This window comes from Hipposideros armiger, unplaced genomic scaffold (assembly GCF_001890085.2).
Source record: "Hipposideros armiger isolate ML-2016 unplaced genomic scaffold, ASM189008v1 scaffold_171, whole genome shotgun sequence".
Lineage (NCBI taxonomy): Eukaryota > Metazoa > Chordata > Mammalia > Chiroptera > Hipposideridae > Hipposideros > Hipposideros armiger.
Window position 1 is genome coordinate 2,682,683 of NW_017731521.1, and position 25,025 is coordinate 2,707,707.

General features: G+C 37.8%; 1 protein-coding gene across 1 annotated transcript in view; it reads right to left on the reverse strand.

Moving 5' to 3' along the window:
- The window catches only part of DNAH11 (dynein axonemal heavy chain 11), a 307,848-nt gene that overhangs the window by 208,977 nt on the left and 73,846 nt on the right, over nt 1-25,025 (reverse strand). The window contains exons 25-29 of the mRNA XM_019651988.1: nt 24,159-24,250; nt 22,809-22,935; nt 13,773-13,922; nt 10,702-10,935; nt 203-334 (exon numbers count right to left, since the gene is read on the reverse strand). Of these exons, the coding sequence (XP_019507533.1) occupies nt 203-334; nt 10,702-10,935; nt 13,773-13,922; nt 22,809-22,935; nt 24,159-24,250 (735 nt within the window). The remainder of the gene's footprint in view (nt 1-202; nt 335-10,701; nt 10,936-13,772; nt 13,923-22,808; nt 22,936-24,158; nt 24,251-25,025) is intronic.

The window sequence follows — 25,025 nt, forward strand, 5'->3', positions numbered from 1 at the left end:
TGTGTGTTCACCACCCAGGCTCAGTTCTCCTTCCATCACCATATATTTGATGCCCTTTACCCTTTTCTACCACTCCCTCTCCCTCTTACCTTCTAGTAACCACGAAACTATTGTCTGTGTCTATGAGTTTTTGTTTGTCTTGTTTAAATAAACATCACCTTTAGGAAAAAACAAACAATACATGAAATCTCTACAAACTTGCCTTCTGAGAAATAAGTTTTGCCACCACGTCTCTGGCATGGACATCAATGGTACAAATTGTCATGATCTTCTGCCGGTCTCCAGGTAGAAGTTCTCCCAGCAAAAGTGCAATCAGTGTATTCAACTGAGAAATCTAGAAGGGATTTTTTAAAAGGAGGTAAGCGTTACAAATACAGACTCTAATAGTCTTGGTATTTGAAAAGAGCCCTTTAGTTTACAAAATAATTTCAAGTGTTATCCCAGCTGGCTCTCCAACAACCCTGGGGGTAGGAGATGGAGGCAGTGATGTTATTAAATAATTTAAATAATATAAATACTATTACCTACTTTGAGCTAAGACTCAGAGAAGACAGGTGAACCTGTGAGTGATGACAAAGCCAGAGGTGGAAGCAAGGTTTCCTGGCTGCACTGAACTGACTCTCCACCCTAATGATGATCAAGTCTATAACCCAGGTGAAATAGAAATGACTACAAATTTTAAAAGGTGAAATTGAGCTAACTTCAGTAAAAGTGTAGGAAGAAGTAAATATCAAGTGCTTTATTGTTTGGGGTTTTTTGTTTTTTGTTTTGTTTTGTTTTATTTTATTTTATTTTATTTTGGATTTTGGGGGTTTACTTGTATAGGAGAAAGTGATGATTCCTGAGAAGATAGTTAAAATATAGAGCTGAAGACTATCCCACTTAATTCTTCTTATTCACATCCCTATTCTTGTTTAGTTCCATCAATTTCTTAGATAAACATTTTTCAAACTACTGGTCTCTTTTCATAAAATGGAAAGAAATGGAATGACATGGAATAGAATGGAGCAGAAAATGTTGCATTACAGTAGTAAGGGTATATATTGTTTTATGAAACGTTATTTCAGTTTCAGAGTTTTGAATGCACTATATATATATATATATATATATATATATATATATATATATACATGTAAATATTTTATATCAGATGAGGTTTACATATATATTATTAACTGTGGTCAGAAAGGTTTGAAAGATACTGTCTTAGGTGGCCATACTTAGGTAAGCATACTTATTTACGCAAAGGAGTCCAGACTTACTCAAGGCTTATTAGCAAAAAACAAACAAACAAAAATCTACAGGCTGTTTTATTCCATGGAAGCATATTGTAAAACAATACTGTTCCCTTTTCCTTTTAGCTCTGCAAACGACAATTACAAACTGTTAGCTCCTGAAAGAGTTGGTAATAAGTGAATATGACATATTACCAGAGGCTCTCAAACCTATTGTCAAAAACATGTTCCCAACGGTACTACTTATCACATCCCAGAATACACCAAACACTGCAGACTTCCCTGAGACTGCTGTGCAGCTGAACTGGAGGTTATGTAACTATAGTAAGAATGGAGAAAGCAGGCAGAGAGATGACAACCATTACATTAAATGAGAAAGCACAACGTGCCAGGCACCTACTAAGCATACTCCCTATAGTCTCATTTCGTCTTCACGGCAATCTATTATCAACCTAATTTTGCAGATGAGGAAACTGAGTCACTGACAGTAACCACATTTGACAATCAGGGGAGGGGGAATTCAGACCCATTCTGATTTCAGAACCTGAGCTCTTACAGGTCACACCACATAGATCCCCCGTATCAGCTTCCACAAGCCCAAGCCCACCCACCACCTTCAGGTCGGAGAAACTGTGCCTGGGCAAGAAGCATTCGAGAGAGACTCAGACTCAAACACAACGGAAAGCTGGTTCAGAGGAATAAAAAATACGTAATTTAGACATTCAGAATATACAGCAGCCTTATAAGCATTCATCTACTATTAATATCTCCCACCTACAAAATATAGTTACATTGTAACAAAAGCCGAGGGATCATCATTTCACATATGCCATGTTCAAGGTTCATCATCCCCATGAAGGCCAGGTCTGGGTCTGTCTTGTTCAGTGCTGTATCCCCAGAGCCACTGAGGAGCTGGCTGTCAAGCAGGAGGTGCTCAGAAAGAGAATCTACACATGATACACTATGGTGTTCCCACAGAGGACCAGCTTGCTTCGTTGAGCTCACCATCAACGAAGGTGTCAGGCATAGAAAGTAACAGACTCAAGGTCAGAAAGAAGGGCTGGTTCCTGATAGGCAGTGATGACTGACCCTCAACTTTGTCCTGACCCAGTTCCGGCGGCAGGATGGTATAAAGGGGCCATGTATGTGCTTTTAAAGAGCTACATCCCTAAATACTATAGGTTTAAATAAGACAACACAGGAAGCACGTTTCCCTTGCCGCAGCAGAACATTGTGACCTCACCAGCATCAGGCATGGCCCATCTCGGGCCACCTAAGCCATGCTGGAAAACAGCTGCATGAAATCCCTCGGTAGAAATGCGGAGCCTGTAGTCCTCCGCTCAGCAAATCAAAGTGAACATACAACGTAACAAACTGCTAGAGTACCTTGAGGGTCAGCTACCAAAACCCTCAGTCCCTTTCCAACTGGACACAACACAGAAATAACGTTCTTTTTGTTTTAAAACAATAGCAGCGACGGTCTCTAATCCTGAAACCCACCAGCGCTTCAACTTCAGCAATATGGAAAACAACGGGCTTTCATTTCCATCAGCTAGAGAAAAGGAAACTGCCTAAGAGACCAGACTCCATACTCATCCACACTCGCAGGACATGTGTTATAGAATCCCCGCTTGTTACCTTCCTTTCTCATGTTCCCACTTCTCTCCTTTAATCATATTGCTAAAACCACCGCACAATATTGAGCAATGAATGTCAGAGACAGGGAGCATAATTGCCTCATTCTTGACAGTAATGGAAATAATTCTAATGCTTCACCATTAAGCATGCTTTTCTCTGCAGAATTCTGGAAGATACTCTTTAAGTTATAAAGTTTCCTTCAACTGCTTATATTAGAAAAGAAAAAAAGGTGTCAAATCAATAAGCTAAGCTCCCACCTTAAGAAACTTGAGAAAGAGGAGCAAATTAAACTCAAAGTAAGTAGAAGAAAGGAAGGTAAATGAGATAAAGCAGAAATCAGTGAAACAGAAAACAGACAATAGAAAAAAAAACTAAGTCAAAGATTAGTTCTTCAAAAGCGTAAATAAAATTGATAAAAACCTGGAAGCCTGAGTAATAAAAAATTGAAAGAAAACCCAAATCCCCGATACCAGGAATGAAAGGAGGACATGAGGCCAGGCCCTTCAGATACGCTAAGGATAACATCGAGATACTGATGTCGATTCAGTTAGAAAACTTACATCAGGGGTGGGCAAACTTTTTCTGCAGAGAGCCAGACAGTAAGTGTGTTTGGCTCTGCAGGCTACATGGCGTCTATCACAGCTTCGCTTAGCTGATGGAGTGCGAAAGCAGCCAAAGACATAGGCCCTGGGCCAGGTTTGGCTGGAGAGCTGTAATTTTTGCCAGCCGCTGACTTAGATGAAATGAAGAAATCCCTTGAAAAATACAAATTTTCAACACTGACACAAGAAAAAAGGTCACAAAAAAGCTACACAGCAGCAAAGATGTAAAGGAAATCAATTTATAATTTTTAAAATGTTCCTCAAAGAGAACTCCAGACCCAGATGGCAATACCACTGATTTCTATCATAAACTCCATCATAAAATAGATGAGAATGTAACACTTTCCAGTTCCTTTTAAGGAGCCTAACACTGATTCCCCAAACCTGGCAAAGGTATTATAAGAAAATTACAGATAAATGTCCCTTATGAATGAACATAAATGCAGAAGTCCTTGACAAAATATCAGCTAAGAGAATCCAGCAAAAATATATACACATATAAAAGGTAATACATCATAACCGAGTGAAGTTTATTTCAGAAATGCAAAGTTGGCTTAGCATTAAAAAATTCACCCCAGTGGTCACTTTGTAAGGTAAATAAATGTGTAATCTCTATGTTGTACACCTGAAACTAATATAATATTTTGTTAACTGCACTTGAAAAATAAATTTTAAAAAAAATTCACCACAGTAACAGAATAAGAGAGGCAAACCGCATGAATGTCTCAAAAGATCTGAAGAAGCTCAAAGCCTCTTTGAGATAAAAAAACTCTCAGTATGTAGTAAGGGAAGGGATTTTCCTCTAGAAAGGGCATCTACAAAAACCAATAACTATTATCACACTTAATAGTGAAACACTATTCTTCTCTAAGACTGGGAATAGGGAAAGATATCTCTCTACTTTTAGTCAACACTGTACTAGAGGTCCTAGTTATTTTAATAACTCAAGAAAAGAAAATAAAGGGCAAAAAAGAATGAAAGACAAGAAGTAAAACTGTCATTATTTATCAATGATATGTTTATGTACATAGAAAGCCCTATGAAACTATAAAAAAAACTATTAAATCTAGTAAACAAATTTGGCAAAGTTCCAACACACAAGGTAAATATTTAAAAACCAATATATGTCTACATACCAGCCACAAACATTGGAAAATAAAGTTTAAAAATTAATTTAGCATATGTTTACAATAGCAAAACTTATGAACTATCTAAAAATAAGTCTAGCAAGAAATGTGCAAGACATCCACTGAAAACTATAGAAAACATGGCTGAGAGAAATTAAATGAGACCTATATCAAGAGATACACCATGTTCTTGGATTATAAGACTCATCATTATTGAGATATCTATTCTGCCAACATTTTTATTTATAATCAATGTCATCCCAGTTAAAATTTCATTAGGCTAAGATTATTAGACTTTTAAAAATAAATAAAGAAGGTAGTGAAATTTATGTAGAAATAAAAATACAATAGCTTAAATAATTTTGGGGAAAAAAAAAAAAGAACCAAGTTGGAGGCTATATTTAACATGATTACAAGGCTTACTCTAAAGCTACATTGATTAATATAGTATGGATTTGGCATTAAAATAGAAAGATAGATCAATGGAACAGGAGAGTCTGGAAACAGACCCACATATTAGACTTTTGAGCAAGGTGCCAAGTTAATTCAATGGAAAAAAAAAAAGATGTATGGATCACAGACCTAAATGAGAAACCCAAAACCATAAAGCACCTAGTAGGACATAAGAGAATTCTTCATGACCTTGAGATTGGCAAGCATTTCCTACACATGACACAAAAATGATCAATCATAAATGAAAAATTTGATATACTGTACTATATCAAAATTAGAAATTCTACTCACAAAATATACCATTAATAAAATGAAGTCTATTCATTTCCTGAAAAAGGGCTTGTATCCAAAATAAAGAAATCCTACAACCAACAATAAAAACAATCTCAATTAAAAAGAAAAAAAACTGAGCAAAATATTTGAACAGACACTTCACAGCAGAAGATACACAAATGCCAATAAACACATGAAAAGTTGTTCAACATCTTTAAACATTAGATATAAGAAATTAAAACCACAAGAAGATACAATTTCACACCCACTAGAATGGCTGAAATTGTAACGGTAACACCCAATACTGGGTAGTGCATGAAGCAATTAGAATTCTGTCACATTTGTTAATGAGAATGTAACAATGGAGACCTGCATGGCAGTTTCTTAAACAGTTAAACATACCTCCCTATGATCCAGCAATTTCACTTTTAGGTATTTACTCAGGAGAAATGAAAAGATATTTCCACAAAAAGATTTGAACAAGAATGTTTCAAGCAGCTTTAGAAATTATAGCTCCAAACTGGAAACTCAAATGTCAATTAACAGCATAAACATAGTGGAATATTAAGTAATAAAATAGAGTGAACCTCCAATAAATGCAACAACATGGATGACTCCCAAAAACATGTTTGCTGAGCAATGGGGAGGGTCTGAGGTTTCACTCAACTTGAATGCTAAGTTAGCCTGCTGCAGATTAATGGATGCTGGCAGAAGACAAGGGCCTCCTGGCTCAGAGATAAAAGACAGTTTATTAGTGACAGCAATAGCATTAAGTAATATCAGAGTATCAGCATTTGCACCAGTCCCTGACCCCCAACTTTCAAAGGATAACCTAAAAACAGTCATATGATGCCCACAATGGGTTGTGTTACAGTAGAGGAACTCTCAGTTTGGGGAGCCTAAATGTTTTATAAGAGATAGTAAGCATGCCTGACCTTTGCCCTAGAAGGAGATATTACCTTTATTATACTGGACAGTTAGTCAACCTGTCCTTTGCTGTGGAGAGAGACACTATCTCTATCTTCCAAAGATGTTTGCTATACAAACATCCACGCAAAGATGGTTTAGAACAAAGGTAGTCAGGACTTCTGCTTAAAAGATGTACAGAATATGAGACCTACAAAGGATTGTCTCCCAGCAGTATTAAGTGAAAAAGGCCAAAAATGGATGTTAATTTGTGAGACTGGCCAACAAGTTTATTAAAACTTTATGAAATGAGTAAAAAGTCTTTCCATATTTTTCTACAATCTAGAACATGGATGTAACATGTTGATCCATGCTGATGTAACATGGTATTTACCTGTTCTTTAAATGTCTGACAAAACCATTGGGACAGAGCTCTATTTAGGGGGATCTATTCATATTTAACTACCTGATTACCATTTGAATTATTTCTGTGGTTACTGGTCTACTCAAATTTTCTGTACTTTTTATTTGTTTTTTGTTTTTTTAGATTTTTATTAAAATAGAGCTGACATACAATATTATATTAGTTTCAGGTATACATCATAGTTATCCAACAGTACCCAGCCACCACTATACAGAGTTTTGAATCAATTTTAAAAACAGTGTTCATATAAAATCTTCCATTTAATTTAGATTTTCAACTTAAATCACAACTAGTTGTTATATATAGTTTAAAAAAATCTCTTTCTCTTAGAGGTTATGTTTCCTTTCCCTACCCCTTTGTTGGTTTTGCTTTGTCCTCTGAACTGCAAATCTTGTCAGTGTTATTGTTCTGTTCAAAGAACCAACTCTCAGGTTATTGGCTCTGATTGGACTACATGAGCAACAAATCCCTTTTTCTCTTACCTCCATCTGTCACTGTAGGGGCTTGAGTCACTTTAGGATCTTTTCTTCTTATGTTTCTAGAACAGGGGTTAGAAACCTACAGGCCATGAGCCAACTCTGGCTCCGCACCTGTTTTATAAATAAAGTTTTATTGGAATCCAGCCATGTCCATTTCTTTAAAAATTGCCTGAGGTTTCTTTCCTACTACAACAGCAGAGATGAGCAGTTGTGAAAAGAGGCTGTATGACCCATAAAGACTAAATGTATAGACATTAGACAACAGGTTACATTGAACTGGTAACTAAGAGCAGAGAAAATCATACTTCAAATATACAAAAAAGAGGAAGCTATTGCAACAATAAGCCTATTGTATCCCAGTGTGATTCCACAATAATTACAAACTCAGATCCATAAGCATAAAAAGATGTTGGGTCAGTGGTAAGGATTAAATGTAGATGGACAATTCGAACCATCCTTTTTCCTGTACATCCCAAAAGATTATCTATTGGGGGCATTTGTCCTCAGGATAAAGCCCAGATAAATTCTTTATAAACCAAATGAGATTTTATTGAGGACTTTTGCCATCCTATGTGTTTTCTATAGAGCAAGCAAGGGTTGGCCAAGTTTTTCATTCCTCAAATTATCTCGTCCGGTATTTCCATGAACAATGTGAATTTTTTTTCATGTAACTTACTTGTCATTCAATATAATTTTTGATGAGAGGGGAGGTAGAGAGTTTGTGCTGTGCTTATGATCTTGTGGGTTCCTGCTATATTATGAAGCATGAGGCAACCAGATCACACTTTCCTTAAAGGAGAAAAAAAAAAAAAAAGATGTGTATCCAATATGCTCTGGGTAGCTGAAGGCTTCACAGGCTTCCCTATTCAGCTAACAGAGGTGGCACAAAATAAGAACACCATCAATATTGTATCCAATTTGCTTTTCAAAGAATGTCTCAATCAGTGACTGAAAGTGAGGCCAAAATTGGCTTGCCACAGCAAGGATGGATGGTTAATGAGAAAAATTTTATATTGCTAATCCTGAGTCATATTAAAATATCTGGGTAATGTCACAGCACATTAGCTATTAATTTTTTGAAGTCCAAAATGCCTCCATCTCTTTCTTTGATTATTTTCACAAAGCTCAATAATAAAAGAAGAGTGGGAACACTTTCCGACCAGACCCTAAGCCTCCAATATACTTTTGCCAAGGAACCTTCAAACCTGATAAATTAATTATATTTGCCATATTTTCAAAGACTCTGGCAAGGCAAAGATATATATCCAAACTGCAGTATTTTTGCTTTTAATCCCAACACTATCCAACATGCAATCACAATAGGTCTAGGAAAAACAAAATAGTTTAAAAGAATTATCTTAGATTATTTATCTCATTACAATTTGGAAGTGAGAACTAAGGAAAGAAATAATTTGTTTAGGCAGATCATCAATTATAGCCAACTCTGATCTCAGTTTTAAAATTAAGCTATTTTAAAGGAATCAAGTTCATTTTAAAAACTGCTCACAGTGTTAGCAAGACTAATTGTAATTAAAAACAAACTCCAGCTGGTCAGATCCATTTTTAAAGAGAGAAAACTAAAGGGGTTTCAATTTAGATGCACACACTTCTCATGAACCAAGCTACAGCTTGACAGGACTCAAATGTTGGCTACTCTAAGGTGCCTATTATTACATGAAATATATTTATATAAAAAATATGATAGTATTGGCCTTTTGAGTTTCCTTTGCTCGGCCCACTCCAAACTCTTTGGTGTGCACTTTCTTTTCTAATAAAGGCCCTTGAGCCATTCTCTACTGCTGGGCCACTTCTGCTTCTTTGAAATGTATTTTACTTCTAATAAACTCCTTTTCTGCAACTTAAAAAATAAAAAATATACATATAATAGTATTAAATATGAAAATAGTATAATATGAAAACTATTGTATAATAGTATCAGTTGGAAAACTGAAATACTGAAGTATTGAAGGCATCTATTGACTGGTTTGTCAAACATTTCAATTCGTGCTAGAAGCTTTTTCAAAAAATTACTTTCGTTTTCTTTCCTTTCTATATCTGGATGTTCTCCTTCTTTAATGATAAATAAATCAAGAAATTGAAAATAAAAGGTTGATATAAATAAATGTTCATAAAATATCATTTACTATTTTAAGCAATAAAACAGTCTAATCTAACAGTTTAATAAAACAGTCTAAAAATGATAAATTGGAGGCAAAGTAGAACTAAACAGAAGAAAAACATTAGAATAGATTAAATAGAAATAGGTTTGTTAAAAGATTTAAGTTTGAGCAGAGATTTATAACAGCTGGCATTTAAGAGTGGGTATTATTTTAACTAAGTATTTAAAAATATCCTTATTTAAATATGTAGTGAGACTAGTTATAGTAAAAGCATAAATAACAATAAATTAACTAACTGGAAAGTTATTTCTGCAAGCATAATAGAATTCATTGCAATTTAACTAATTATCTCAGCTACGTGTAACTACATAGCTTCCTCATACCAACTGCACTGACTAGAATTGCAGAGACATTGCCTTAGAGGAAGCCAGCCACTTTCAATTTAATCCTATGACTTCAAGCTACTAAATACAAACCAATGACAGCTTTTCCAAAAGATGTAAAATCAGGAAGAAAATATTTTTCTCCAAAAGCAAATGATACAGAAACGTCTTTAGTAACCTAAATAAGTTAGGTGGTTTCTACCCAAGATTTAAAAAGCAAAATTAAAAGGAATAAGCAACACACTCTAAAACTACAATTCTTGAATGTGTTACAAGCATCCTTCACTATCCAAATCTGTCTAATTTTTAAGGCACTGAGTTAAAAGTACTGCTACAAAGAGAAGCAATGGCAAGATGTGGAAAGTATTTTGGATCCTGCCGGCCCTGCCAGTTTCACTTACAAATCGTGCAACATTGGGAAAGTCACTTATTACTCTGGATTCAGCCTTTATCCACTGAAAACAAGAAGGATACACAATATTTACACTCCTTTCCAAGCCTAATATTCTCTTCATCTATAAGCCAAGAGAAAGACCACATCTCTGAATTGTTCCATAGCTAAGGGCACTCCTTAAGGTAGGAGGCTTAAGGAGAGGTGACAGCATACTGGATGAATAAAATGGAATTTAGACTATTTTCCAAAGTTGCTCACCTGTGATTTATAATTAAGAGAAAACCAAAATGTATAAAAACATTCGTTTTTGTTGAACAATAATCCACCTTTCTTAATCATACACATTATTTTCTAATAAATAGATGCATCAGCCTAGATGGAGTCTTACACAGAAGGAAAGAAATAGGCTAGTATCTAGGTGGGAGTGATCTACCAGAGCCTTGGGGGATAACGGACACAATGATGTTTCAAAAACCCACGTAGAAAGCTAGAAGAAGGGTAACGCATGGTTCAAAAATGAAAAGTTAAACAACCGATTGCTAAAATTTTCCAGCGCAGTACACTGCACACAGAAGACATTCCATAAATGAATGCGTAAGTGAATGAATGAATGAAGCTTACTTCTTCAAGTTCCTTTCAGTCTTGAAAGCATGACTCTATAAAATACCTGTTTTTTATGGAAATCCTTTAGGGCTGTTTCGTAGCCTTCCTCCAGTCTGCTGAAGGCTATTCCTACATCTGTAGTCCACCAGATTTGTGAGCTGGTTAGTGCAACCTGAGCCGGGAAATCGAAAATCCACAGTTCCCTAGGTTTTTCTTCATAGGCCGCTAGAGCTTCTGCGATCGAATGTCGCATTGTTTCTTGCATAGTCTGTTCAAGTTGCAGAAGCCATGTTTCTACCTTTGAAAGCAAAATAAATTGTTACAACACAGGTTTAACTATGGAAGAGGGGTAATTCCATCCTCTTATGAGCTCAAAGGCCATGCAGAGAGAGGCCTCAGCTGGATTTGTTTTAAATCCCTGTAGAAAACTACAGGGGTAACTCAAAGGAGAAGCAAACAAGTGACAGATGAAGTGTTTTTCCTACATGAACCTGTCCTCTCCCGGGGATCCTTCTCATGTATGTCACCTACAGCTGGCTAATAACTTTCCACACCCTAAACAGGATGTATTCTCAATTATTCACTTTTGAGACTTGAAGACAAAAGGGTTCTAGATCAAGATCTCCTCTGGTAGGTAACACACAATATTTTGAGAAACCAAGCATCACAGCCATCTAGGGATTAATGTGCTAGAGTTCTATCCTAGAACGTTGGGGAAATGGGAAACTGGTGTTGTTTAAATATATCTTTTGATCATTTTTAAATCTACTGAAAATTCTTCTCTAAAATCTTCATAGTTCTTAATCTTAAGACGAGGTGTTTTTCAGCAAGTATCTTAATTATATTTCCTACTGGTTCTCATCTTCACACTTGTCAAAAATTAGACAGCAGGAGAGTATGAGATAGGACAACTGCTGACTTGTGAAAATTAATCTTTTTTTAAAATTCAAGTTTATTTTGCTCCCACAAACATATTGCAGCTGGTTTTCCATCCTATTCAACTAAGCTTTGTTACACTTATCCATATATGTTTCCGTGGAATATTCTATAACAAAAAGGGTAAATACACTATTTGCAAATAATTGACCATACCAATAAAAAAATGACTATAATAAAAAAAAAATCCTCCAAGGGCCACATGGGATGCTGAAGATGCTATAACTGATTTCTCTCCCTGCCTCTATAACAATGGCAGCAGCATGCATGCCTAGAACCTGTTTCTCTGGAGAACTGGGAAGGAATGATATGTGGTCAATGAGCTGACAGCCTTCCTTACTGAAAGAAAAGGAAGCACAGCCCTGGAAATGGCCCCAACATCCTACGGTCCTTCTCCTCTGGCTTCACAGCTGGGCTTTGCTCACATGCCTGAGTTCAGGGTCTTTGATCTACGCAGTGCCTTACTAAGTACAACTCTTATGAATGTCGCCAAGCAACAAGTTCCTTCAATGACTCAGACATCATTTGAGCATCTCCCAGATACTCTGGAATCCTTGTCCTCAATATGGCAACCTTTCCTCAAGACCTTTCTAGGGGAAGATCAGATACGTACTATATAAGTTGATATACCAGCTCATGTTCAGATGACTATGCCAACAATGGCAACTGAGCTCACTACGATTTGAGAACTAAACTTGGATGAATGAAGCGCTTGCTTGATCCCTTCCTTTCTGGTATTTCATCAGATTCTGCTCAACCCTCTATCACAACAGTTACCACTTCCAATTGTCACTAACTATTTGTGTATCCATTTCTCCAATGAACCTAAGAGGTCCTCAAAGATACGGGCCATGTCTTATTCATTTCCAGATCCCCAAAAACCTAACCCAGCATCTGGTATATAGTAGGTATTAAATAAACACTAGACAAATAAAATACAAATAGTCTAAATCGGGAAGGAACAATCATAAAAGTGCGGGGGTGGGGGAAGACCTAAAGTAAAAGCATCTTTTCATAAAATAAAGGCACTTAGAGGGCAAAATGGTATATAATCGAAAGTATCTCACACAAGTTGCTTGTACAGAATAAATTAGAGCACGGTGAAAACTTTCAATATCGGGGTCCCTGCTGATGACAACCACATCCGTCAACCAGACTGTCCTCCTTCTGGGCTCTATGCCAGTCGGCTAGCAGTCTGCTGGGGAGGAAGCAGATAGCAAGACACTTTTGTCAAGATAGTTTATGGTGACTTTTTCTAATCATTGTAATAATATCCTAAAGAGCCCAAGAGATCAAAAAATATATTTTAATCAAAGTATTCCACCATCTGCTTCCCCTTCACTTGGCAGGAATTTCTGGTACAATATTAAAAAGCAATGGAGAGGAATAAAGAAAATCCCTGTTTGAAGAAGAAAAAAAAAAAAAGGTTGCCATCACATTTCTGCAAGGGACATTTTAAGGACCCCCTGCCTCAACCCAAATGGTTCTGGAATAGAGGCTACTGCTCAGTTACTCTGTGGATTAACCCAAGCTATGAAAACATCATCATAAAAAGATGCAATTGCTCTAAATCATTTGAAAACACCAAGAGCTCTTTCTTCAATCATAAGAAGCCATTCTTGCAGATCACTGTTGAGAATATTTTTGAGGCATCTGGCTGTGAGAGAAGAGAATATGCTAACTTAACTGTCTGTGCACATGGTAATTAGAGGACGTGACATCGGCTTGGTAGGCTCAATCCACTTAATTTACAAGCAGCCATTTACAGCACTCCCATCAGAATCCTGAACCACAAACCTCTTCAAAACATGCTTTACTGCAAGGCGCTGCTTTACCCCCATTCCTCTACTCTCTGAGCAGTGGTGAAATCAGTATGCTTCGTGGGACACTCTGTCACTGGGCTGCATTCACTTCTAATTCTGGGGTCCACTCATTCAATCTGTGACAGTCCCTCCTGTGTAGTTCAACTACTAGCATCTCTGAGACCCTGTGAGGTGCTGCAGCCAAATGCACAGAAACAGGGAAGACTGGCGGAGGAGCCCCCTGTTGCACTGAACATTGGTAAACAGGAAGCTCCGAGCACAAAGCTAACCAGAGCCTGATCTGACATGAGTTGGTTTCTTCTTGTTCAATTCAACCTTTAGCAAATTATCCCGAAAGTCCTCCTCTAGCATAGAAAACCTCACAATCAAGTCTTACGTGGCCTATGCATTCACACTTGGCTTGGAATAGGACATGCTCCTTTTCTTTGCTGGACATTCCAATCGCTGTGTGTGCAGAAACACCCTGGTTGTCTTCAAACTGCAGATCTGCGATACTGTCGAAAAGTTTGGCAAGGTGACGTGTTACCTGAGACAAGGTGATTAGAAAAGATAAGAGCATTTCTTACTGCAGATGTAGTCTGGCGATGCCATAGGAGTTCACAAAACTTTCTTTATGTAGTTACAGAGTTGCCTCAAAATGGTTTTCACCAAAATACAAATCACTTCTTCAATTCCAGAGTTTGAAATGACTTTGGTGGAGACATAGCCAGATACTCTGGTCACATCATGAGGATTTGGGTGGTAAATGCTCACCACGCAGTTACATATTTGCCTCTTGAAGATTGGAGACTTACTGCCTTCTCTATTGGTGCCATATTCTGGTAGGAACCACTCTGATGGGAATTTTGTGGTCCAGCTTTTAAAATTCAGACACATTATTATACTTACATTATAAAAAAGCTTGTACTATAAAAAAGCTATGTTAAATACCTGAAACAAAATGTAAGGTACAATCTTTCTTCTGTGTTAGTTCCCATGTTGTGTATTTGTTTTGATATTTACATGAGCCCCGCAGCGCATTTGTTACATAAGAAAGGTGAATAGAATCTCCGTTTTCATTGATAAGAAGATTGAAGCTAAAATATTAGGTGACTTCATTAAATTGACATTGTTAAAAGTAAGTGGCAGTTAGATTTTAAGCTTCCAACTCCAGGTTACATCTACAAAGTTCACCATAACCTTTTACATCCTAAATTGTGGGATCTTAGAAGAACCCCCACACTAAACTCTATGCAGGTTCCAGATTATTTGAGAAATCAAACAAATCAATTTAAAAGACAAAGATGAGCATTTATTCCGCGAGAGGCCAGTTTAGAGACTAATACCTAATTGACCTCCAAACAGAACACCAGAATTAGCAATAGTCTTCCATCCAGTCATGTCAGCACAGACCAGGACAGGCCTCCCCACCTAAAACACTGGCATGGAAAACAGAAGATGAAGATGTGTGTTCTGCAGGTAGGCTCCCAAGAAGGAAAACATACCATCAACCAGGTAGGGTATACTGCCTCCCATGGGGCACACTGAGTAAAGGGCAGAGAGTAAACCAGAGCAAGTGTCAGGAGTGAGAAGAAGTGGTCCCTCCTTACACGTGGTACAAATAAATGCTGCTGAATGGAAAACAGCTTGGTGGTTCCTCGAAAAGTTAAACATAGAATTACCGTAAGACCCAGATTCCACTCCTATGTATATCCCCAAAATAATTAAAAGCAGGTACTCAAATACTTGTATACAACTGCAGTATTCACAAAAGCCAAAAGGTAGAACCAACCCAAATGTCCATTGATGGATAAATGGACAAATAAATTGTCCATATACACACAATGGATTATTATTCAGCCATAAAAAGGAATAAAGTACTGATACATGTTAAAATGTGGATGAACCTTGAAAACAACAGGCTAAATGGAAGAAGCTAGTCACAAATGACCATATGTTGTGTGATTCCATTTATATGAAATGTCCAGAGCAGGTAAATCCATAGATGTAGAAAGTAGATTGGTGGTTGTTAGGGGCTGGAGGGAAGAGAAAATGGTGAGAGACTGCTCAATGGGTGTGGAGTTTTATTTTAGGATGATAACAATATTTTGAAACCAGATAAAGGTGACAGTTGCACAACACTGTGAACGTACAAAATACCACTGAATCGTATCCTTCAAAATGGTTAATTTTATATTATATGAATTTCAACAGAAAATCTCAACAGAAAAATAAAATAAAAGGTGCTGATAACCAGGAGATTGCTTAAAGCTATACAGGCTTCACCAGCATATAGGTGTGATTAGTTTTTCTTGAAATACAGTTTAACTGGACTTGATAACTGTCCTTATAGCAGCTTCTAGGAACAAGAGCTAACTGCCTAAATTTCCTGCATGACAAGACCAATACCAATATTGGTAGGGAACTCCTTAAGGGTGATTTAATCTTTGAAGCTTTTAGCCTTAACATTTTTGCTGTATTTGCAGTTTTAGTATTAAAGAAAATCACAGCAAGAAATCTTCTGAGTGTAAAACAGATGAGTTTTTGAGACTCACACTTACTTGAAACCTAGACAGAGCAGTGGCTGATGATCACTGTTTGGGTTATCATATTCTCCTCCATCCCTGTACATTACCCCAAGGACACTTACACGCAGAAAGTATCTCCAATAATCTAACAATTCACTGTCACAGCTGAAGTGGCCAGGAAGTGCACAGATGTTTAATGGCTTCTACTGTGTAATGGGCCTCAATAATATTCAGGTGAAAAGCTGCAGGATAAATGAGACCTCAACCATCAGACACCCTCACACATTATTGCTTTGGTGAGAAAATAGTTTTAAAAGAACTTCCAGGCCTGGAGTCACTCAGCCAGCGACCAGGAAATGCAAACCCCATGGCTTACTGCTCTCCTATTATGTAGACGGGATATGTCTGAAGTCAGATGTTTTCATATCCTGTCTTCCATTTAAAGCTTCTGAGTAAACAGGGCTGGTTTTTAAAACTGATGGGAACCTTGTCATCTTCAAATTTGTTTCATTTCTAATGAGATCTCTGTGTGTTTGCTACCACAAAATTAAAATTCCTTTTTCCTAGTTTGGTGTTTGGAAAGACCTTTTATTTTACAGTGAAAAAGAATACATAAAACGAGCACCTCGTAGGCCCATCTTTTCATCTCACTAGAGAAACAGAAAGGATGTGAACTCTTCAAATCGTAAAAAAGTCAATAACTTCACCAATACCTTAAGTCGGTTTCTAAAAAGTTAGCAGCAAAAATTGAAATGTTGTTTCCTCGGTTTACAGTTTACAGAAAATCAGGTGCTTCTATCTACAAGTGATGACAAACAAAGACCAAGACCAGGAGTCTCAGATTTCACAGCAAGACCTACAACTCCTGGGTGGGAACACCACATTTGTAAGATTTCATATTTGGATCTCATAACATTAAAATGATACTTTATTTTAATCCCACAATGTAATAATCCTGATTTTGTTGTGTAACTTGGCTATGAAGAGAATTCCAATAAAAGAACTGCAACAGGATTCTAAGTAGTGGCAACACATTTGCAAAATTAAAAAATAAAAAAAAATTACATATGTTATTATACAATTTTAGCCAACTATATATTAACTATTTGCAAAGACAGTCAAAGATAATCCCCACTGGATATATAATTTATGGCATATTTATCTAAATGTTAGATTGTCTATTTTCTTGTCACATACCTAAGTGCCTAAGTCCTTCGGGTATCAGGCTGCCTTTATACTATACAAAGGCATCCATTTAAAAGATGACATTCCTAAATTATGCCCAGGAGAGCTGCTCTCACTTGGCAATTTCTGTGACAAACTGAACTTAGGGGAGCAGCCTCTATTCCTTGCTGCTCAAAGGTACCTAGAGGCAATGGCAAGACGGCCAAAACCATGACCATCTTCTGTGACTGTTTCTTGTTGCTGCCTCTTCCCCATTCCTTCCTCAGCCCCAACCAAAGCTCAAGGGCAGCCCCTTCCTCCACCATATGTAGAAAACAGCCCTCCAGCTCTCTGCTTCCTGTAGAAAAGCTAGGACGCTCGATTGATTTTTATCTCAACTAACTCCTTTACTTTTGCATACTGTCAACTAGCTACTCGCATCTGGAGCCTTTTTCCTCTTAATTGTCCGAGGAGGACTACAGGTTGTGACACTGAGAGTGCTGAGCTCCATCATCCTTATTCCTGAAACTCGGAGGCTGAGAGGCTGCAATTTAAGATTTCTCAAAAGGCAAGTTAGCAGGTTTGGGCTGATGTCACTGAAGGACATTTCTTGATGCAAACATTAAACAATTCTGGGCATATATATTCTTGATCTGATCATTTCAGAGAACGCACTGTGGTCTCAATTTCCATAGCAGTGGTTTTCTAGTAGCCACATTAAAACAAGTGGAAACTGGTGAAATTAGTTTTAATGTATTTTACTTGACCTAGTATATCCACAATGTTTTCACTTCAACATGTAATATAAAAATTATTAATGAGGTAGTTTACATGCTTTTCTCCGTAGTAAATTTTTGAGATCAGGTGTTTTTATGTTTATAGCATATCTCAACTTGGATTTTTCATCAGAAAGACTTGATCTGATCTAGATTTCATAAAATGGGCAGTTGAAAAGTAGATTCACATACCCAGGCTGTTTCAAAAACACTTAGTTTTCCAATAACTGAGTCAAATGTCAGTTTTTAAATTTCAATCAACTAAAATGTATTGACGTTAAAAATTCAATTCCTCATTTGCCACATATCAAGTGTTTAATCGCCGAACACATGTGGTTCATGGCTACTCCAGCACACAAAAGAAATGTAGCTGATCACTTTGCAAGTTTGCGTTTCTTTAATATTGCTCCCTGATGGAGAAGCTTTCACTCATCATCACACAGTAGGCGAGGGAACAGAAAATGTGTAAACTCTTCTAGGACAAAAAGATTTTTCAAGTGATTAGAAATCAGTGGCTAAAAACAACTTGACTACAAAGTTATCGGCTATTTTGAGACACTGTGTAATAACCTGCAAGGGCACAAAGGGGCCAACTGACGTTATTCCATCTGACTGTAATCAGCACACTAGGTCACTTGAAAAATACAAAAGGATGCTTTTCTAAAAGGGCGGGGGGACAGTGGAGGAATCAAAGAATGTTAATATTGAATCATGTGTGACTCAAACCCGCTGTACATAACTACGGTACCATGCCAATTACACCTTAAATACACCGTAAGTTTGTATTTCCATAAGCATCTACCAGAGATTTTTTGACCACTCAGGTGAAGCAGTGCCCATTTCCACAGGCCTTTAGATGATCCATTCCATTGGGAAGTCAGGGTGAATTGCAGAAGGAGGAAAATCTTTAAAACTTGACCTTAAACAAGCTTACCAACAGCTAGTAATCAGTGAAGGCATTTGAGACACACTGATTTCATCACTTGGTGTTCCACCTCAAGTTTCTTCACTTGGGAATGTCTGCTTGCAAGACTGGAGGGAGACGTGACATCAGAACCTCCCTGGCTGATGAGTTCAGGCTGATCAAAATCCACAATTAACTGCAGAAACTCTCACGTTGGCCAAGACTCTTTTTTTTTTTTTTTTTAGCTAAGCCATCCTGCCACCTGTTGGCAGCTCAGTGGCAGCTCAGCTCGGGCCGGGAATCGAACCGGCGACCCTGTTGCTCACAGCTTGCATTCTTGAGCGAGCTCTTACCCAACTGAGCCACTTGGTCGGCCCTTTGGCCAACACTCTTAAACAGCATGGCAGGTGGAGGAGGGTGGTCTGAAGAATTCAAGTCATTCATAAGATGTGAACCTGCACTATCTACCCACCAAGAGTGTCTTTTCTGGGGAAGCTGCAGTAGCCATGTTATCTCAGTTACACTACTAGGAGCGCATTCAGGAATGTCAGCACCAAAGGCAAAGGCAAAGCTGTGCCTGGTGGTCCGAAACTGATTCTGATATTGAGAAGGAAGTAAAAGAGGGTGGTGAGGCCAGGCTGCTTGGTGTAACTGCCAAAAGCATTAACTATTCCACAGTAAGTGACCAAGAGGTCACAACGCACCTTGACTGCGCAGAACTACTTCGGGGACAGAAGCTGACTGTAGCCCTAAATGACCCAAACTTTCTTTGGCTCCTTTTCAATTTCCTGCCTCAACGGGTCACTCCTGAGTGGTACTTTGCACCACAGAGGCGACTAAACACTTCTTCTAATCATGAACCTTTAGTAACAGTGTGATAGCATTTTATGTAAATTTGAATTACTGAAAGTTAAATTCATGTCATTAAAAGATCTCAGTGAAATCATATTTTGAGCACAATGTGAAAATAATATAAATCTCAAATTTTCAAAGATACCCCAAATCCAATCATTTCAAAGCTGGCAGGTCAGGAGAACTGTGAACCACATTTCCACGGTGGCCACATGGCTAGATCCCTTTAGCTGGTAAGCAGAAATATCCACATTCTCTTGTTAGCATAGTGTAGACAGCCTGGCTGCTGGCATCCATCAGCATGACTGTGAGAGATTTTGCAGATCTCTATGCTGTAATTTTAATATTCAGCTTCATTATAATTGAAAATCTTTTTCATGTCTTATACTACCAACCCCTTCATTAAGGATTGGTGCTAGTACTGAGCAATACACCTGCAGTTTGGGAATTTGGATTTTAGGATTAAAACACTAGGAATGAGGTAGGTGAGAAGACCACCATGATAATTCTGAGATTTGAGGACACTCTAAAATACTGAAGCGATGCTGTGAAAATAAAAAGAATGATTTGAAAGATACACCTTTAAAATTTATTAAAAAAGAAAAGAAAAAAACTCATCCTGTAACTTGGGAAAAATAATGAAAAAAAAAAACAAAACGAAAAAACACCTGGCATCAGGGATGCATAGGCCTGAGAGCCAACGTGTTGTTGTCTGGCTAAGGCACAAAGCATTCTGTTTGATTAGCTGAGAGGAGGTAAACAGACCTAGTGACAAGTATATGTACATTGAAGTCCAGCCTAGGACTTCAATGAAGGACAGACAGACACTGGGTATGTGCATGTTCTGAAGACAGCAAACAGGGACAGGTTAGTCCCTCCAGCCCACGATAAGACACATCTCAACCACTTATTATCACCCACCTCCATTCACCCCTTCTATGGAAAGTACAGCAGGGAGGAGGGGAGAAGAGGCGGCCGTCCTCATGCCTGTGAGCTACCAGCCCAGAGGGGGAGGCCATGGCTCTTCACTCTCCTTAAGGGGAAGAGAAGGGCCGTTTCCTCCAACCTCTACCCTTAAGTCACCAAGTGAGAGGAGTTGGAAAATCACTTCTAGAAACTCTAGGTGCCTGCGGAAAGCGGACGCGACATGTCCCTTATTCGGACATCTGCTTAGATAGACACAAGGAGGAAAAAGGTGTATCCAGTTGGCCGATGACACTGCCAAGAGCAAGAACCGCAGCAGTTGAGATCGAGTTGGCTGTGTGATATACCCGCGTGTCCCGAGGACTTGCAGCTGTGTTCCACGAGAGAGCCACCATGTGGGTGCTCGCTGCTGAGGACAGACGAACAGGAATAGTCACTGCTGGCCAGAGAAGCAGAGGCAAGCACTGAGGAAGGGCAATGACAGATCACACCCTTCTCCCCTCCCAGGATAAATGGGTAGGGAAGCAGAATAAAAGAATCGATCTCTCCCTCCCAACTCCAAGTTTATCATGTGTAACCTTGGCCTTAACATAGCGGAGATCGGAACTTTAAACTAGACCTTGCTGAGTTGTTTTTGGCTTAGTTATTTTTTATTATTATTATTTTTTTGAAAAGGGTTTGTTTTTTTAATAAGAAAAAGGGACCAGGGTGTTGCAATACCTACCCACAATATTATAAAGGGGTCTGTTACTCAGTGTAAAGGAATTCAGCAGGGCACGTTTGGGATTAATAATTGTAGAAAAATAAAGGTGTTTGATGTCTGTAATCTCTGTAATTAATACTGTTCAATATACGAGTCACAAAAGTGTTTAAAGCACATAATTAAAAGAAAACGAATGTTATTCTAGTTACAGGTTTATGCATCCCTCTTCTCATGTATACACCGAGAGATCAGAATTGTGAGTATTTCGGATTTGGAAGTCTTTAGGAACATGTACCTGGAATACAATGGGACACCCTCTGTCTCATATAATCGCCCCTGGCAGAGGGTCCAGCTGCTGGTGATGAGGATGCTCCCAGGAGATTACTAAAGCACAAGTGTGGTTCTAACTGCTATGTTTGCAACTAGTAAAAAACAAACAAACAAAAAAACCCACCCATAACATCCAGTTGTGTGTTACATAAATGAGGTGGATATGCTGGGTTCTTAGTCAATCTAGTCAGAGGGATTTTATCTACAAAGTCATCTGGGAGTTAGCATGGAAATACTAAACAGTACCTGAGTGGTAACCCTGAAAATGTTGCCAAAGCTGACTAACAACTCTGTTATTCACAGCAAGGCTTTACTTGTATTATCAACAGCAAGAAGAGTCATCCAGCTGAATTTAGGTTCAAAGCCTAACTACGAACGAGAGAGGAATGACCAAGGTCAACACTGTGTCCAAAGAACAGCAGAATTCAAGAAACTGTAGTGTGAAGAGACACATATTCCAAAGGAAATGGCATAAAAATATCTAGAGAAAGAACGTGGAGACAAATCTACAGTGACAAAAGCACAACCTTAGGCTTCAAAATCATCTGTGATATACAGTCAACTCTAGGGGTAACCGCCTATGTCAGCTGTCACAACTGCAAGATCCAAATGGGTGTGAATGACTGAAGAGATATAAGTGAAAGGTAACATTCTCCCAATGTTTAAAGGAAGAAGTGCTTTGGATTTGCGTGAAGTTTATCTCTGACCTGAGTCCTCGCATTACAAAAGATAACAGCTGCTTTTATTTGCTGGTATGTTCTTTTCATACAGGTAGGAGAAAATTAGAGGATTAGGTAGAGGATGAGACTGAAATTATTCCAGTCCACCTCTGACAGCACTAAAGACTCTTCCAACTTAATAATTATTAGTTGGAGGGAGTAGTAAGAAGATACCACTTGTTCCGAGTGACCCGTTCTCCCCTAGAAAAGCTGCTAGCCAGGCAGCAGACTCTTTAGCACCTGTCTCAGAATTCTAGGGGATTTGGAGCCAACGTTTCCTCCATGAACTTCCTGCAGAGCCCTCAGACTTGCACATTTGATATCCTTTCCCTTTACTGAGGACCACGCAGGTACCTCGCCTAGCTCCTTTAGCACTGCCTCTGGCATCTCTCTGTAGCTGTGTTAAAAATTTTTATTGCAGATAGTCTAGCTCCTGGCACGTGCAACATGGTAGGTGGCATTTGACAATGATAGAGAAACTGTGACATGCCTTAGGTAACACAGTATAACACAAGACTTTCAACAAAGATTACCTGTTTAGGTTGAGCTCCCTTGGAGAGAATGTCAAGTAAGTCTGCGGAAGAGATGAAATAGAAGCGTGGAAAAGCCACACGCTTGGTTTCCAGGTATTCCGCGAGAGCTTTTTCACAAAGAGAAAGCCTGTATGAATGAAAAGTCTTTTTAAGCTTATCTTGCCCATTCAGTCATGAAAAAGTCAACAAAGCAAAACCCAGGTCCTCTCATCTGTCCCTTCACCATGATAAGCTCACTGTTTACCAGGTAGCTTACCTCCTCTTTGATACCATCTTCTTGCTTGATTGTGACTAACATGACTAATATGTAAGTCAGGTCAAGGAGGAGGAGACACACACACACACACACACTCCCCATCAGTTGAGGCTAAATTTAGATCAGACTTAGGTTGGTGTCATTCATCATTTTCTTAATGACACTCATAATCAGCAGGAAGAAGTCTACATTTGGTATCACTCAACCTGAGCACAAAATGCGTTAGTTAAGGTGTAATTGGTTTACTCTTCCTTTTTCCACCGAATGTCTACAAAACACAGTGGCTACAACTCTCCCTGGTGTTCAGAGGAGTCATCAGATAATCAGTTCCACTTTATTGTTCTCATCAGGGCAGAGATGACCCAGAGCTCAAGCCCCCAAACCCCCAAAGATCACTGACCAAACCGAAATAATTAACTTGTGTAGAAACCTACCCTTTTAAAATTATGGCCAATTTTATCCCAGAAAAACTTCCAGATTATGAAATAGTTTGCTTATGTAATATATATTTTTATCTACCTAGCAATAAAAAGTGATCATAATTTTGTACAAACCTCTTCTTTTTAGTAGTTTATCTGCCCATTTTTATTCAAAAGCCAGAATATCCTTATGACCACTAGCTGTTGTAGAATTACATGTAAAAATTACAAATGGCCCTTAGGACAAGGATTTCAAAAGTACGAATATGCTCTCCAAGGATAATTTCTAATATAACTAAACATTATACAAAATAAAGGACTTAAAGTAACACTACAATCCCAGTTCCTGACACATAGTAGATGCTTAATAAATGTTTGCAGGATAGCTCAATAATAGAATTGACCAATCAACCATGTTGATTCTCTTGATAACAAGATATTCTACTTTTACTATTATGATAGTCCTTTTAGAAAATAGAAGTATATTTCCATTTCTTTGCAGTACCTCACAAAATATATGCCCCACATAAAATGAACAAGGCAACTAGATAACTATAAGCAAAATTATAAAATAATTTAGTACAGGTTGTACTATAATAACATGATGCTATTAGGTACTTGAAAGAAGTCTCATAAAATTATAACAAATTGATCACTTTATAGTTTTATTCTTACCTGTACTGTAAATCTTTAAGATTTTCATAGAGATTAGGTCTGCATGTTGCTTCTAAAACATTTTTTATTTCAGCTGTCTTGAACATTAACTCCTGTGTGAAAGTACAACATGGAGCGATTGATATTAGAAACTACTTTTCAAAGTTTTTCATCCATTTTGGGAATGAAGAACATTCAAAAATCAAAATTAAAAAATGAAGGACAAACAATGAGAAAGCAAGGTGAGACTTCTAATACCATCTCTGTTCATTTTTGCATTTACACTTTTAGATAAATACAGAAACCAAAGTATAATCACACAATTTTTATCAAAATAAATTCAATGGACATTACCACCATTCTGGATTCACATAGAATTTCTCTCTTCAAACCGAAAAAATAAATAAAGAGAGAGAGAGAACCCAGAATCTTAAAGAGTACATTCACATGTGAAAATGAGATGAATACTAAACAATCTACCTATTCTTTCCTCCTTAAAAATTAAACAAAATAGAATTCCTCTGCGTGTTCTGCTTTAGATAGAAGAAAATATTTAATCCCTGTGGCCATATAAAAAGGTATAGCCATTATCTTTTTCCTGATAGCTTCTCAAATCATTTATCATTATTAGATGTACATCTGCATATGTTCTCTGTGGCTCTGAGGAAACAAACGAATAACTGGTAGTACTGCATTGTTACTGGTTTCCCCTCCTCAGTGTTCTACTTAATGAAGATGAACCTATCTACCATGCCTTCTTGCAGGGGTAGGCAACCTATGGCCTATAAGACACATCTGGCCTGCTGCCTGTTTTCGTATGGCCTAAAGTTAAAAATGATTTCTACATTTTTAACTGGTTGAGAAAAAAATCAAAAGCAGCATAATGTT